This window comes from Passer montanus, unplaced genomic scaffold (genome assembly GCF_014805655.1).
Source record: "Passer montanus isolate IOZ18808 unplaced genomic scaffold, ASM1480565v1 scaffold79, whole genome shotgun sequence".
Lineage (NCBI taxonomy): Eukaryota > Metazoa > Chordata > Aves > Passeriformes > Passeridae > Passer > Passer montanus.
This window is the reverse complement of record NW_024373145.1, coordinates 1541091-1558079: the sequence shown is the minus strand read 5'-3', so window position 1 is coordinate 1558079 and position 16989 is coordinate 1541091. Positions and strand designations below refer to the sequence as shown.

The 16989-nt window shown below is 40.8% G+C and overlaps 1 protein-coding gene across 1 annotated transcript in view; it reads left to right on the top strand.

Moving 5' to 3' along the window:
* SLC35F1 (solute carrier family 35 member F1) overlaps positions 1–12877 on the top strand; it is a 226757-nt gene extending 213880 nt beyond the window's left edge. The window contains exon 8 of the mRNA XM_039731612.1: positions 8796–12877. Coding sequence (XP_039587546.1) covers positions 8796–9020 — 225 coding nt within the window. The 3' untranslated portion in view covers positions 9021–12877. The remainder of the gene's footprint in view (positions 1–8795) is intronic.
* Positions 12878–16989: the final 4112 nt, after the last annotated feature.

The following is a 16989-nucleotide window of genomic DNA, read 5'->3' as shown; positions in this document are numbered from 1 at the left end:
ACAATGTACTGAATATGCACATCCCTAAAAAAATCTATTGTCTGTAACATAGCTTTGATGGGTTGGGAGGGACTGTGGAACCTTAACATATATGAATTAATTTATAAATTCACAGGGAGAAAATGAGAATTATTTGATCTAATGATACAAGAACATATGGGTGGAAACTGAGAATGTTTTGAAATTAGGGGGATTTTTTTGCTATCATAGCAGGGAGGTTCCAGAATAATTTCAAATAGGTTTGTGGGAAGTGGAAAAAGATCCCTGATAATGCTTGCATGAGAAGGATTTGCCAGATGGAATATATCATCTGATTGTAAGCAGTAATGTGGGGTTGGATTCGACAGCTTAGGACATGCTCTCCATTCTGATTCCCTCATGCACCTGCCTTGAAAGTCGACTCAGTTCAGAGCTCTTGGATCTCCTGAAGTTTGGCCTCTCTTTGCCAGCAACAAATGTGTCACACTACAGAGAACCCTGATATGAAACAGCCGTGTCACACTCCCTCCAGACAGCTGGCGTGGTCACTCATGGTAAGGTAACTGCAGCTGCATAGTCCTTGTTTCTCAGGGCAGGAGTGCCCCCCATTTGCATTGCCAGAAGAAAATGACACCATTTGGGAAGGAATTTCTACTGGAATTTCTAACTGTATTGTTAGATTCAGCAGAAAAATATAAACAAAGAATCCAAGATGAATCAGTTATTGTAACTGCGGTTTTGAACACACTGAGCACAATTAGCCTCATGTACAGTAATAGAGAATCATTACAGCAGACAGCTGCTGCTATATTAAATACTTGCACACAAACCCAAAAAGACACATGGCAACTGGCAGCTGATAGAGAAAACCAACAAAGAATACTGAAAGATAAAAGTGGGGGAGGGAAAATTGATTTTATAAGCTTTTTAAGCTTTTCCGTTGTGCTTCTCCTTTTTGTATTGAGAACATCTGAAAGCATAGGTCCTTTACCACTCTCTTGCCAAGTAATTGGTATAAAATAACCAGAAATGAAGCCCCCTTATGCCATAGTAAGGATGCTCACAGGAAATTAGAGAAATGTAATAGAAGTGCTTTAACTACACATAAAAATCTCTTTCCTACATAGATAAGATTAAAACAGATTGCGGGACTCATTCTACCTTGCACTTTTTAATTAGACAGACTGCTGGTACCGCGGGGGTACTGAACACAGGCTCCTTTTTTCTCCACGTCTGATGTCAGAGGCAACAAAGGGAAAGAGAAGAGAAAGCAGCGTTCCCATTTCTCCTGGCACTCAGGAAATGAAGATAAGCCATTTCACACAAACATTTTGCCCTATCAGGCATGTATTTAGGAAGAACAGGCTATTATTAATTTTTTCTAAGGGTGCCATTTGAGAAGCATGAAATCGTGCAGTTTTGTGCAAAATCAGTATTTGCCTTACAGCTGCCTATGTCAAGCTCAGAGATTTTTCCCAAAATGCTATTTGTTTTCTGCATAAGTTTGTTTCATTCCACCAATGAATTCCAGGAAATCTATTAAGTTTCCTAAATTTTAATAGAATTGGTGGAGACAGTTTTCCAGTAAATCCTCCTAATTTTTCTCCCTTGTAGATAACCTCAGCATCTAAAAGGTAAGAAAGTTTAGGTGTTTCCCACTGACCACTGTGGGAAATCATTTAGGAACTGAAAAAGAAGGTGCTGCTGTATGACAGAAAGCACAGATCAGTATGTTTTACACAGAGTAAAACATGCAAGCAGTAGAACAGAATCAGCTGGAAAATGTGTCATCTGGTTCCTTGTCATCACGGTTTCTATGCAACCTTTTCAATTCAGCATAAGCCATAGTAATGGACAGCATTTCATCTGAGTTAGGTCGTATTGAGAGTGCAAGCAAGCATCAGGAACTGAGAAGTATGGCCTTTCTGCCATGCATGAAATGACAGGAAAATCCTCCTTTGGCTTCTTTGTTTTCACCAAATGGCAACAAGGGTTTTCACTGTCAGGTTTTTCACTGTCGTTCAGGCAAACCAGAAACTTCTTGCTTTGGTTCTGCTGGCATCAGTACGGTGTTGAGACAAACCTCCTTCATTCAGTGATGATCAAAGATGTGGAGTAACTAGCTACACACTTCACTTTTCATCCCAGCTCAGGGTGTTCAGAGGGCAAGAGAGGGCTTTAAGTCATCACTTAAGACTTTATCCTCATGGTTTGCCTAAGAAATAGCTGGAGGTCATTTAAGTGTGAAGATAATGCAGTCCTGCTGGTAGTGGACAGACTTGCTGTCCAGAAGTTATCATCATTACTGAAGCTGTCCAGAGCCCCTTTGTGCCCTTCTCAGCAAGAGAACCAACGTTTCTGCTCAGACATTCCAGCTTCTGCAGTTGGTGAGCAGGGAAGGCACTCTAAACCATACCTCAGTGGTTTGGGTCCCTTTGGAGATTTCTTAAAAATCTCTGAGAGGTCTGGCAGGACACATAAAGGTTCAGGTGTATTTGGTTTTTCTGTTTCAATGCAGTCTGGAAAATCCACAGCAATCCTTCTGGGTGCTTCTGTGTGGTGCCATTTGGGGTTACAAAACACCATGTTTCCCTGCTGGGGGTTGCTTCAGTTTCTGTTGACGAGCAGATCAAGCTCTGAATCCCAACGAGGAATCTTCCTCATAGGCTGGGACAAAAATAGTCAGCAGTAGTTTAAGTCACAGTGCTGATCCAAGGCAGACTCAGTCAGATCCTCATGGGTGTGATCCAAGGCAGACACCAAAGAGTTATGACTAAGATGCTGGCTCCTGTTACTATTAATAAAGTAATATGGCTGCAGCATCCAGCCATGCAAGTGAAAGGACTAGCACTATGTGAATTCCTAGCTCTCAGAGCCCTCAGCCTTCTGGTATTGCTGCTGGCTGGAGAGTGTGTGCATCCCACAGTACACTTGGTCATGGTGAGCTTCATTTGCTGTGTTGGAGGTGAAAATAGAAAATTGTGGAAAGAAGCTCAGCCTCTCGATCAATTTATCAAACAGAGTGGAAATGTCTGTTTGCTATATAAAAGATAATGAGAGAAATTTGGTTTTAACTCCCTTCACTCAGCCTGCTCAGGTATTCATGTGTGAAATTACTCAGGGGAAAAAGGCATAAGTCAGTGAAAGAACACCTACCGGCCTTAGCTTTGATGGGCTGTGCAGCATATGGTACAAACTGAATCAACCTGGAAAGCAGAGTTCACTGCACTGCACAGACCCACAATGAGAAGGAAGAAGGTGGTGGAATTGCCTGTCTGGAGAACATGGATTGTGCCAGCAGAAATATGGAACTAGATTAATTCCATCTGATATGTACATTTTTACCCCTCTTCATCACTGTGATTCTAAGGAGGTCACTTTTCTCTGAGATTTAAAACTTGAATTAATGGACCTGATTTCTTTATTCATTTATACCAAAATGTGGAGAACTGCCAGATGAGGTAGAGAAAAAGGTAGTTATTCCATTTCATACTTCATCGCTGAGTATGTGAAACACGACAATTATAAATTTTCAGTTAGTACTTTAACAAAAACACCTTTTTAAAGACTTGAAAAGCACAGTTGAGTTGCCACAGGCTCGGAGCAGGGGTTCATACTACCTACGAAGAGATTCAGTGTGTGGCTGCTGTTTTGAAATACAAATGAGTGCTGAAGTGCTGCAGCTCAAATAGTCTGCTCCTGCAACTATTTCCAGTTCAATGGACTGAGTAAAACAGAATTAGCATTTTCATAACCATTGCAATAATGTTCAAGATCATTATCATGACGGCTGAGCGAGAACCCAAAATTAGAAAACCATTGAATTTCTTTGTCTGTGTGGGCTTTTCTGCAGACTCACATCTGTCTCATTTTGTCACTCTGGATACTGTTTTGCCATGGTGTCAGTGGTAACATGGACATGGACATCTGTGACAGCCAGAACTACTTGTCTGCAGATTCCCTTGGCAGGAGTCAGTCAGCACAGCCTTTCCTAGATGTGCTTTTTCCATGCAATTTTTCCATGCATGTTTCTTTGGGCTTTCCCTTATATATTCATGACCTGTGTACTGAAGAATGGCCTGTTCTTTCCAGACCAAAGCATGAATTCACTACCTTCTAAATAGTTTCTCTTTCTATTTTTTCCTTCTCCTGTTACTGTCTAATCACTGTTCATCAGATGCACTCATTTCCCCATCAAGAAACTTCCTTTTCTCCCACCTTTCCAAGTGGATTGCTTTAAAGCATAAGAGTCTCAAGAGGAAATAGTAGAAACATTTTACCTATAGTGATTTCAGGATATATGAAAGACAAGTTTCACATAGACAGACAGTAAAAAGTAGAGGATAAAAACCAGTAGGGAGTAAATTTTGAAAGGTTTAATAGTTTATTCTAGATTTTTAAAAATACTAAATTTTCACGTGCCTTTATACTCATCTTCTTTGTTTTAGGAACCTTGTGATGCTTGACTTACTCAGAATTTTGATTAGCTTGCAACAAAAATGCTATATATATAGGCTAAATTTTGTTTTGTGAACTTCATCTACATTTGTCTGTAGAATTGCAGATATGTTTGGGTTCTTTTCTTTTTTAAAGTCAGAGACTTTGTGCATAGATAACAGAAGGAGTAATTTCACCTTACATTTGCTGTTATCAGCTGGAGCTTGCTGCTGCAGTGGTTTTCCTGGTGGGGTTCTGCACACTCTGGAGTGATGCCCCTATTCCTGCAGCTGAGTCACCAGCTTCCATAAGCTCATCTGCTGAACCTGACTGAGTGGATCCATTCAAGTACTGGGTTCCTAATGAGCAACTCAGATAAATACCAGAAATGTCCACTCACCAGAATCTGTGCTTGTTTTGACAGGCTGACCAAATCTGGTTAAGCATGTTATCTTGTTATATTTGTCTAGGTTTTGCTTTGTGTGTTTTTCTTCAAATTGACCGGCACCAAAGATGTGCCTTTTACATGCTGAAAGGTAATGTTAGTTTAATATAGGCTATTCTTACCACAGGTACTAAATGGTGTCTAGAGAAGATATTTTTGTGTTTTCTTAATTTTTTAACATTTATGAATATCATTGTATGATCCATATTGAATACTATTGATTGAGGAAGCATTTATAGATGCTTCACATAGATGTCAGAGCAGAGCAGACATGATCAGATCTGTAGAGCTGATTTAACTGTTTGATTTGACTGCTTAAAAAGCTTTGGCAGATGCTTTTCATGTTAGTGATGAAATTTGTAAGTAAGGCACTTTCCCTGCAAAGAAGCTCTCTGCCTTCTCCTCAAAGGATCCCTATTCCCTATTTTTATTCTGTAAATTCATCTTTATTCAGTAACCAGGTGTTTTCTCTTTTAAATGGGTAAGAAACTGAGGATCATCTAAAATCATTGTGATTCACAAAACAAATTCACAGGTTGAAAATCAAACCCAGGGACTCAAGACTGTTTAGGTCATTGACCCCACCACAAAGTCATCTGGTCTCTCAAGAAGCTTCATGGATGAGCAAGTTTACATATGTAATATATAAACGTAGATATGAAATCCACAGTAAAACTGTTTAATGATATGGAAACATGAGTTGGCTTTTAGTCTGTTTAGGGTGTGTGGCACTTAGCTAATTTGGGCCAACCAATTTCTCTTCACCATGTAACTCTTTAGCAGTTATCCTGCTTAGCGTGGAGGGAAGGATTTGGAGACACATACAAATCTGGATATTTTAAAAATATTTTTTCTTAGAGGAAACATGTTTCTGTAGAAAGAGATCATTCAGTAAAATGAAGCACAGTATCATTCTCAAGCAGCATTTTAGGCAGAGAGAGGAATTACACACTTCCCAAGAACCTATAGTTTGGTTCTGCAGTTACATAAAGTGGCAATGAAAAGTGATCCTCCCTCACTTCGTTTCTTAGGAATGGCTCTTTCCTCTGGTTTTAAATGTGTTTCTTTTTCCTGTCTATTAATAGCAAATCTCAGTAGATGAGGTTTACAGATGAATATTTAAAAAACCTCCAAAGCTTACACAGCAGTAGAGTGTGCCTGGAAATCTTATCTTCCATAAATTGCAGGTTTCAGCTGGAGTCTGAGTAGCATAGTACAGTCAACATCAAATTTTGTTTTTGGGAAATAGGTCTGCATCTTTCCAATGCACTGATGGATTCACTGCTGTTTTAATAGGAGGAAAATATCCATTCATTTCAAATGGGTTTAGATCAGTCTGACAGAGTATTGACAAAAACCATAGATTTGTCATGTACTTCAGTATATATTCCTGTATTAACCTCACTATCTACCTTTCTGCTTTAGTGTTGCAGAGAGCTGCTGCACAAATGAATTCAACCTGGACCTTGTTTCTAAGGAAGGTAAAAAGGAAGGAATTGTCATAGGACTGTCAGAGTCCAGGTCTCTTTGAAGTAGCTTTGCACAGATACCAAAGACAAATGTTTCACAGACCTTTGTTTAGATTTCCCCAAGCTTGCCCAAACCCTTTCTGCCAGGCTGGAGAGCTGCCATGAGGGAGGACACTACCATGGAAAGAATACTTTCAGCCAAAAGAACGCACTGGCAGGAAGCCCCTGAGCGAGTATGGCCAGGAGAAAGGGGATATGGTAGAGCTGGAGCCATGAACCAAAGCAAAAACGAGTTGATTTTGTCTGGGCAGCTCCTAGAATAAGAAAAAAAGCACATTTAGCTGCTGGAAGCCCCAGAGATCCCTCACAGCAGGACACAAGGCGATCACAGATCTGGCTGGCACTCTGGCTATGCAGTGAGCCAAGCCAATTGGCGGGCTGGTGTGAGAAATTCAAACATAAGGTGGGAATGAGGGACAGTGGGAAACTAGGGGTGGGAAACAAGATGCATTTGGCTCCTGAGATCTCCTCGAGCTTAGTCAGCTTCACTGCTGCCAAGTGCTGCTCAAGTTCAAATACAAAGTGAAAGAGGGGAAGAAAGTGCTGAGAACAAAATTGTACTGAAAATGGAGGGGGAAAAATCAACCAGATGCTTGAAATTATTGACTTGTGTTTGATTGCCACATGAGGGAGATCTAAGCTTAAACAGTCCTATCAGAGCTGTGTCACATGGAAGGAATCCTTCAGCAGACTCTGGGTGAGGCTCAGAAGTGTCTCTGTGACTCTGGGGCAGCTGGGTGGTTGCATCAAATTGAGCTGCTAGAAGACACGTGAGGGCCTGGTGGCATACATGTAACAAAACAATTAAAATCTGATGAAAAGCAAAACTCTTCCTACCCTCTAATCCTTCTCACATGCTTTAAAAACCTTCCCCATTATGGTATTTTCCCTGTCGAACATGCACACTGGATGTGGGAAACACACACATATCACCATAGGTGATATGTCCAAAGCTTTCAGAGGTACTAAGGGTTCTGTAAAAAGTCTAAATGCTTCCTCAGGCAGGAGGCTGGATGGAGGTTTTGTAGGTTTATGAAACAGTAACAAATTAACATCACTACAAATTTAGCTTAGACAAAATTTGTTTTCTCCACAATGATAATTCCTTTAAGCATAAAAAGCAGAATTGCTCAAAAAAATCCAAGATAATATTCTATTCTGTCTATTTTGTGCTGTGCTAAGGTGATCCAGAGGAAACAAATGGGGCATCCATCAAAGCAGAGTCAGTCAGGATTAACAGACTTGCAGACACCTTCACATAAAATCTTGAAGTACCTCATGGAGCAGCTAATAGCAGGTTGCAAGTAGTTGATGGTGTTCAGGTACAGATTCTTGACAGCTGCAGAGTACAGGCACTTCTGGAAGTTCTACTGAATACAAATCATTTATATCCTCAACAAGGTGGCTGTGCAATTTGTCCTTCATGGTTTCTCACACACAGCATGCATGAAGAAATAACTTGTAGTCTAGGATCAGCAGATAAGTTATATGGGCTTAAAGCCATTTTTGTGTCCCCTGTAGCCGAACCCAGTATCTAAAGCTGGTACCCAGTGGTCTGTGCTTTTCAAACCCTGTCTTTGCCTTTAGCTTTATCTGCAATGGCTAATGAGTTGCCAGAAAGGTTCTTTGCGTTGTATTTTTAGTTCAGACACAAGTCTGTATATGTCAAAAAATTCAGGGTGACCTCTGATCTAGTGAAGCTGTGTGCCAAAATATGTGTACTTGAGCTTTCAGTTAACTGCCCTCCATGGGTACTTTCAAACCTCTTGATGTTGACCCAGGGTACATTTCACAGCTGAAGTTCGTCCTGTCCAAACTCACATTAGATCTTCTAGCACCTGCTTTCTATTCACAAGCAAGAAATACTGCAGACAGGGTAAAGTGCCTTTATTAAAAAAAAAAAAAATTAAAAAAATATAATTCTTATTGAAATCATTATTTAATTATATTTTTATATTTCTAACAGCCATATGGTTTCACAGACATATGGTTTAGCTGTAACTAAGTTCAGATTTGCCTGAAAACTGTAGATGACGGTACCTCACACTGGAGCTGGAGAAACTTGGACTCGGAGGAGTAGCTGGCTTGTCTAAAAGCATGAAAAAATCAGCTTTGGATCCGTGACCAAAACGCAGCTTTCCTAAGTCCCAGACAGTCAATACTTAACATGCCTGGCCAGGGGAAGGCACTAGTTAGCTCTTGGTTACAGAGGACAGGGGAATTTGTGGGAGTAAATTAATTTTCCAAGAGTAATTCCCATAAAAATTCAACATCCAAATGATAGGGAGTTTGTTCTGTGCGACGCATGCCAAAACAAGGATCTGTGCCTAACCCTGTCTTTGGGTCTTCATGAACTAAAGGTAATTGGTGCTGTGTCTAATGACTCTGCTGTTATTTCTGCTCAGTTTTCAGGACTTTACTTGTTGTCATTCTTCACGATCCTTGTTGGGCTGATGCTCTACTCCTCCACGTCCACCTACGTAGCCCAGGATCCTCGGGTGTACAAGCAGTTCCGAAACCCCTCCGGACCTGTTGTAGACCTGCCAGCCAGCAGCCAGATGGAGCCTTCGGTGACATACACCAGCCTGGGGCAGGAGACAGAAGAGGAGCCTCACGTTAGAGTTGCTTAAACCCAGGGCTGTTGATCGCCTATTGACAGTGGAGCTCGTATATCCATTATCTCTGTATTGTACATAGAGAAAGGTATTTACCAGGTGCAGTTACACTGGTGAGCTGCAAGGTAGCAAATAAGGAAAGCTCATACAAACACAAATTAATTGTTCCGGGGTGTTCCTTGCAAGGAGATGCCAGTCCCTCGTTTACGACATGAGCAGCATGTTTGCAATACAAGCTGCTGTGTAGGAATCAGTTAGTGTCAAACTACCTGTGAAAGATATTCAATACGTAAGATGAAATGACAAATAAAAAAGGAAATTAATTGAAGGGTGTTTTGCACACACAGAGTGATATTATGCCTAAGCCACAGCAGTTGTGGGAAAAACGCCTTTTTACAGCAAATACACTTTGTGCAGTCACTGTTAATTTCTCTCTAAAATTTGTTTGTTTGCGCAAAACAGATAGGTTAGTCGTGGTAACAACCCCCTGACACATTTTTGCTAGCACCTTGGATTTGGTGAGGGAAATACAATGAGGTCTTCTGTGCTATCTGTCTAGTTGCCCTTTCTAGGTAATCTGATCCATGAATCCAGAGAAGGGACAACTTACAATATCCGTCTCTATTCTAGGAATAGGTATAAGGCGAGCATTTTAGCCTTTCTATATTTGCAGAAGTGAAGTACTCAAGCATTGACCTCTCTATGATCCATGGCAGATTTCCTGGTGGCCAAGGTTCTGCATCAGGTGACAGGGAGTCGATTTCTCTGTAGTCGTGACTCAACACAGATTTCTTACTTTTAAAATTTTAACCTGTAGAAAGAAAAACACATTTTCTAGTTTCCTATGTATTGTACCTCTCCATGGAAAGATGACATATCATGTGGATGAGGGCACTTATTTTAGATACTCAGTGCATCGAGGGTGCCTTCTGCTCTTCCAGTTTGCTTAGTCTCCCATGGTTCATTGTTCTAACAATAGGTATTTAGAAATGTGTCAGTTTTTCACCAAAACCCACAGATTGTAAAAATCAGGAAGATTAAGGGAGGAATTCACAAGCAGAAAGACTGGACCATCTGCTGGTGTTGCCGCAGTAGCACAAAGGCATTTTACTGGCAGGGTGCAGCCAATTATTTTTCATTAACTGTGAAGCAAGCAGAAGAATTCAGCAGTTTTCTTACATTCCTGGGGACGTGTGAAAATAGTAAAGGTGTGCTCCACACTTCTGTATACAACTGTACTTCTGCCTCAGGAGCCTTACCTTCTAGAATGGGGAAGATCTTAGTCGCCACCATGAAAAATCCAACTTCGTCTGTATGTTTACTCTTCTGAGAGCCCAGTACAAGGAAATCATTATTTCAATATCCTTTATCTATTTGTAATTTAAAATTAAGAAAGATGAGGTGTTCCTGTGTCTAACAGTAGGTGAGGAATCTAGGAGAGATCTTGGTTTCATTCACCAATCTGCCGCATCTTTACTTGAATCCTTGGGCATGACTTACCTTCTGTGTGGCTGAGTTTCCAATCAGTATATATGGAAATAATGACATTTTACCTACCTCACAGAGGTGCTATGGGACCAAGTTATTTTAAACTGCTTTAGGATCTTCAGAAAGAAGGAGTTTAAGAAGCACATAACAGTGCTGTAAAAGTGTGTATACATTCATCGTATTTGAAAATGGAGTTTATGGCATGGTTGATGAATATTTTGCTTGTGGGCATAGAAGGTGAATTTGATCTGAATGTTATTCTGCTGAAAAAGACTGTTTCAAGCAAAAATGTAGGCCTTCATGTTTGAAAAAGACAACTTACCTATTTCTATATAAAAAAAGAAGAAAAAAAGTCAATCTATACATTGGAGATTAGAAAGGTCACACAGTTCAACCAAGCAGGATGAATTTCTGCTGAGGTAACAATCATTTTTTATAGTCCTGTTCTGCTTTAATACAGAAGGAACTTCCCTGAAGCAGACTGAGAGAAGTTTATATATGCATAACAGACATGAAGTGGCAAATGTCAAAATGCTCTTGAACAGGAGAAGTATGCTGTGTCTTATTCTTACAGTGAAGAAGAAGTAATTTCTTTCCCACTGTGTTTAGGCTGTCTGCCACAACCCTGCTGCACCTAAGGGAAGGTTCTGCAGTATTTCCAAATCATGCCCAAAAGCTTTGGTTAAGATGCCTTGGTACTAAACTAACAAATGCATGATTTTTTCCCCCTGCCTTCTGTTTTTTTAATATTTTAAGAACTCATGTTTCCAAACTTTTTTTTTCTTAAATTATGAAGGATTAAAAAAACACAAAAAAACCTCCACTAGATTCCTGCAGAAAAACAGACTCTGTATTCTGGGGATATTAAGGAAAGTCTAAATCAAAAAAATAAAAAACACACAAGAAAGACTGCCTGACACTTCAGGGTAAGATGCTTGGGTCTAGCCCTGTAAGAGCTTCGACTTAGGGTGTATTTCATACATTCCCCAGGAGAAGGGGTCTGATTACAATCATGGCTCCCTCAGGTACCCAGAGGCACACTGGTGGGCACCTGTCATCTCAGTCTTTTTTGCTACCTTTTGTACCAATTAAATACCTTTCTCTGAGCATTAGTCCCCGTGTTGGTCTGAGAACCTTGAGGATTGTGTGCGTGTGTGTTTCATGTTTACAGTTCCTTCCTTTTGCATAACTGTTTTGATTAATTTCCTTATTAGTATTTATTTTTAAGCCAAATGTTTGTAGTCCTTCTGCCTCCCCATCCTCATTTTTCTGACACTAACTTGTAGACGTTTGTTAGAGTTTTCTGTGAAACAGCTGGGCAGGAGGCAGCTCCCAGCTGAGTCACGGGGCTGGGAGTTTTTCCTTACGAGGGGTTGCGATCCATGGGTGGCTGAGAGGTGCCACCAGGCTATTCTAAAAGGCTCTGTTGTGCAGGAATAAGTTATGAATGTTTCAGTGAGCGCTCTGCAGCCAGCCACCACGCCCTGTGCTTCTGGTGCAGGAGGAGTTTGATGTGCAAAGCGGGGCTGCTTCGCTGTCTGTGTTTCCCCATAAGCAAGGTGGATGCTCGGATTAGCGCCAGTGCGCTAGTCCTGGATGGACCTCAAAGGAAAACAGTAGTATAGCTTTACAAATAACTGTGTTGACCGAAAAACTGAGGTCTAGTGGTGGAAAGCGTTCCTTCTGCCCGCTTGTGTTCTGCAGTTGGAGCCCTCCGTGCGCACCAGCAAAGGCTCAGCTATCTAACGGCAGCTACTCTCCGTGTCGCCTAGGACATCTCTAGCTCTGCATAGCTCCTTGCCTGGACAGACTGAAACTCTCTGATACTGCTGGTCCTGGGCAGCCCTTAGCAAGACTGATGGAATTTTCTGATACTGGATGAACACGCTCACTGGGAGACAGACCTGGTCTTTGTTCCAGCTATAAAGTTTCGAAACACACAATGATAGACCAAGCAATTGAAAATTTTGCACCACTGTGTCATAAGAAGAAGTTTCAATGTATAGTGTAGAGATTGCTAACTTGTGCTATTAACATTTTGACAAGCGTAAGGTATCGTTTTCTTTCTTTCTTTCTTTCTTTTTTTTTTTTTTTTGAAAACCATTTAGTATTCCTGAGCTAGCTACAAATATAAATTTTACCCCATGGGTAGGATTTTATTGTTAAATGCCATAATAAAGCACACTAATCTTGACACCGCAGATGGAAGTATGAACCAAAACCAAAACCAGGCAGACAAAATCCCAACCCCAAATCCTGCATTGAGAAGCTGAATAAATCTTTCTCCATTTTGATATTTGCATGCACCTATATGGACTGGCTGTGGCAATGTAATGCCTGTATAATGTTTTCAAATAAAAAAATAAATGCTTTATGAAAGCGGGGTTGGTGGTTTCTTGACTGTTTCCTTTCTGCTATCTTAGCCTTAAATGATTTTTCAGAAGTGTAAATCATGAATTGCAGGGAATAGTTCTTCACTGTACTCAGGGTTTCCCCTCTTCCCCTTGTGAGGTGTTAACCTAGAACTCTTTCCAAGGTGTCTAAGAATAGATGCCATCAGGCATGCTCAAGTATCTTGCCTGGCCCCAGAGCGCTCCTCCAGATGGATAAGAGTACTCCTGCATACCCTGTCTTAACCTGCCATTTCCCTAGGGCTAGCTCAGGTATCCTGATTGTCACTGCCCTCATTTGGAGACAAAACCACTCTCTCCACTGCCTTCCAGAAATTATTAATTAGTCTAGAATTAATCTGGGCAATTAATCAGTGTAGAATTAATCTGATAAGTGCATGGTATTGAAGGGCTTCTCTGGCAGAGTTTATGGAGTGCCTGCAGCTGCCTTTCCCAGCCCTCCCTCCCAGGCTACACTGCAATGCTACACCCAGCTGAGTCCTGAAAAGAAAGGATGGAGACAAATTTTAGACATTGGGGGAAAAGAAGTGTCAGTAGGAGCAGAATTAGGATAAGAAAGAAAATAAGACTTTGACTCATTGAAAGTTCACATGGACAGGAAAGGAAGATCCTTAGTGTGTGTGAGAGCAAGGCATTTTATAAACATGTATTCATTCACTTCTAAGAGCGTTTGCCAGCATATGCACCTCTCCATCCTTCTTTATCTGATGTCTCCCTGGGAAACTTTGCATCAGTATTTCTCACATACTTCATTGCTGGGAGTATAAAAGGGAATGGAGAGTAGTGAGCTCATTTCCAGCCACTCGCTGCACTGCAACTGCACAGAGCCCAGATGTTACAAAGCCAGCAGCACCCATGTATTGCACCCGTGTGCTGGTTGATGTCTGATATTCCACTGTGAATGTCTCCTAAGTTATACAGAGCTCCAGAAACTGAGTTAGTGTGCACAGCTTGATCATACTTGATTTGTATTTTCCTCCAAATCTTCTCTAGAGACTCTCTGGCATTACAAAATTATCCTTTTATTGCCTGGCTAAAATTCAGCCTGGGTGCTTGAGTCATATGAATAGTAATTGCATGGAATTACCCTAAAAATAGATCATAAATAGGCATTAATGAATCTTTCTGTTCTTAAATAAAACACGTTTTATCACTGAAGGACACTCAATCAGCTTAAAGCTGCCAGTCTCCCTTTGTTTTTGTTTATTTAGAACTAGTTCTCCAAAACATTACAAACCCAAAGCTGAATTCCTAGCAGCAATATGTTGTGGCATACAAACAAGGAAGCAGCACTTTTACAGTTAGAAAGGTTGTTTGGTTATGTTTGCTCTGCAATTATAAACACAATAATTGTCACATAAACAGTAACAAACCATTGTGAAAGGGAACACCTCTGCTTGCACTGCCATTGACCTCTTCCCTCAGCAATTGCAAAGTGGATACCAAAAGCCAGCAATGCAGCAAAAATTACAATATTGAGTAGAGCATTGTCCTTGTCATCCTCCTCCTCCTGTTTCAAGTGTAGGCTCATGCACTGTGATATTTATTATGAAAAATCCTGCTGTATGGAAGATACTAATTCTACATGGTGAGGATCACTAATCAGTGATTAGTCACGGACTGGCTGTGAGCCACCAACAGGAGACAAAACCCTACAAATTGGCCACAAAAAGCCAGGGGTAACCCTCAGATAATTTGCACTGCTACTATTTCAATTTCACTAAAAGGCCCAGAGTGTTTTTTCAGTGTGATCACTCTGATGCTCAGAGCACCTTCCACAGCCTTAGAAACCACCACAGGTGCCCGGTGATCCCAGTGATGTCACTTGGCTGGGTGCAGGGAGCAACCACTGCCATTGTGCTGCCTCTCACAGGGGCATTTCCCTCCGTGAGGAAGAGCCCCTGCTACCACTGCTATGATACAGCATCCAGTTGGAGGAAAGAAACTGGCTCAAAGCAAATCTTGAGGTCTGAAGTGAAAAGTCAGCACTCTGTGTGGTGCTTTCTGCTCTAAAACCATACATTTGCTATTATTTGGGTAGTTTTTGGTTTTTTCCCTTATCCTAGAAGTTTCATTTTTAATTGGAAATTATGCCCCAAGTTCCTCTGGTATTCGTGATGTCAACATTTGGCCCTTTATTAATAGTTTAATGGGTGGAATCCCTTTAAGAATACAGATATTGTCAGTCCTACATGCTATATTTGTAGGTTGAGGCTAGGTGAAGCTGATTTTATTAGATTTATAAATTTTATTCTACTTAGATTCTGATTTATGACCTTGAGCTATAGTTGACTTTTTTGTGACTCCTTTTTGTGTACAATGTCCTCAGGCAATTTCCTAGTGCTACCCTGATCTTAATAATGCATTATTAATCCCTTACTGCTAAATACATTATTTATATTAACTACTGCATTTTATTCCCCACATCTTGATAACAGCGAACTCATCAGATTTTAACATAACTGCAAAGTTGTCAGTATGAGTTCACCTCTTCCTTCCCATGTGCAATATGTATATGCTTGTCAGGAGCAAAATATTGGATTTACCATTATTAAATAACGGGGTTTTTTTATTCTAGACCTTACCAAAGCAGAGAAAGATAATGAGCATGTGCTGAGTTTACCTGATCACTGCGCACTGAAGCACAAAGGGACTCAATGGCAACACCAGAGACACTTTGCATGCAGAATAGCTGGGATTTTTACAGGTGCAGAGTGCCTGCAAGCCCATGGATCAATGCTATGGGAGGTCATGCATATTTAACTTCCCATTGCCTATAGTAGCCAGCAACACAGAAACCTGGCTGCTTGCCAGATCCATAGAAATCAGCAATCAGCATTTGCATGTTCTTGAAATGACTGCTTGCCTAAATGAACTTCCTAAGTGAGAAGGGGGAAGGGAATGGGCTAATGACAACAATAATCTGAAGAGCCTCATTATTTGACTCACTGTGAGCAGTGGTTTGAACTATCTAATGTAGTTCTTGGTATTAAAGAGATTTCTGGATGCAAAATAGGTCACACATGTATGCAGCCACATATTTTATGAGTCTTTATATCCCCATACACTGTCTGTGAGCCTACACTGTAATTAAACAGAAAGGAGAGTACCCACAATTTCTTTCATTTAAAACTGTTGTAGCAGGATTGATTTAGTGACTAAGTTGACAAGGAACATTGGTGCTGCAGGACCTACCTTGACTGCATCCTCAGGTGACACCACCTCTTTGGATGATGTGTGCTGCTACACCAGCCAGCAAAGCATTTGGAAAATGCAAAATTTGAGTCTTTATTTTAGCCTTGAGCTTTAACACAACATACAACAAAAGCAAACAGGGATTTAAAATGAAACAGGTATATATTAAAAGAGCAGGATAGCACTTAGCTTCCTACTCCTCTGTTATCCAGTTTGTCTGACAGTCTTTTTCCCCAAGTCACCATCCACCAATCTCCATGTGGACAAAACAACTACTAAGCTCATCTTTACCTTTTTGGGTCTAAGTTACTCGCACTCCCTTCTGAATCACTGATCTAAATAAATTCATCCACAGCTTCAAGGTCCTTAGCTATCCTGCCTCTCCCTCCCAGTCTGGCCCTGAGTATGGCTCCTCTGCCTGCTCACTGACCTTGCATACAAACATCTTGGTGCTTTATTGCTGGTGTAGTCCAGCCAAAGGGGCTCCTGGCCTCAACACAGAGGCTACTGGTCACGGAATATTTGAACAGGAGTTTCTTTCAGTTTGTGTACAAATGTCAGATTCCAGCCCCACTCCATTGCAATTGGAGGTATTAAAAAAAATTAAAATAAAATGCCTGCTCTTCAACTATATGATATTCAGGCAGAATGGTATGAAACCAGTCATAGGAGATTCAAAACACATGTGCATTTTCCTGCCATTTGATTTACAGTGAAGGTGAAAGAAGAGTGGCTGGTGGAGGATGAGCTACAGGTACCCTTCAGGTCATTGGCTCTATGAAGTCAGCAACAAAAACAGTTGTATAATTTGGACTAAGTGAGGATAATCCATATCATTCTGTCCTCATGGAAAAGATAAACATAAAAAGCAAAATGTCTCTCCAGCTTGT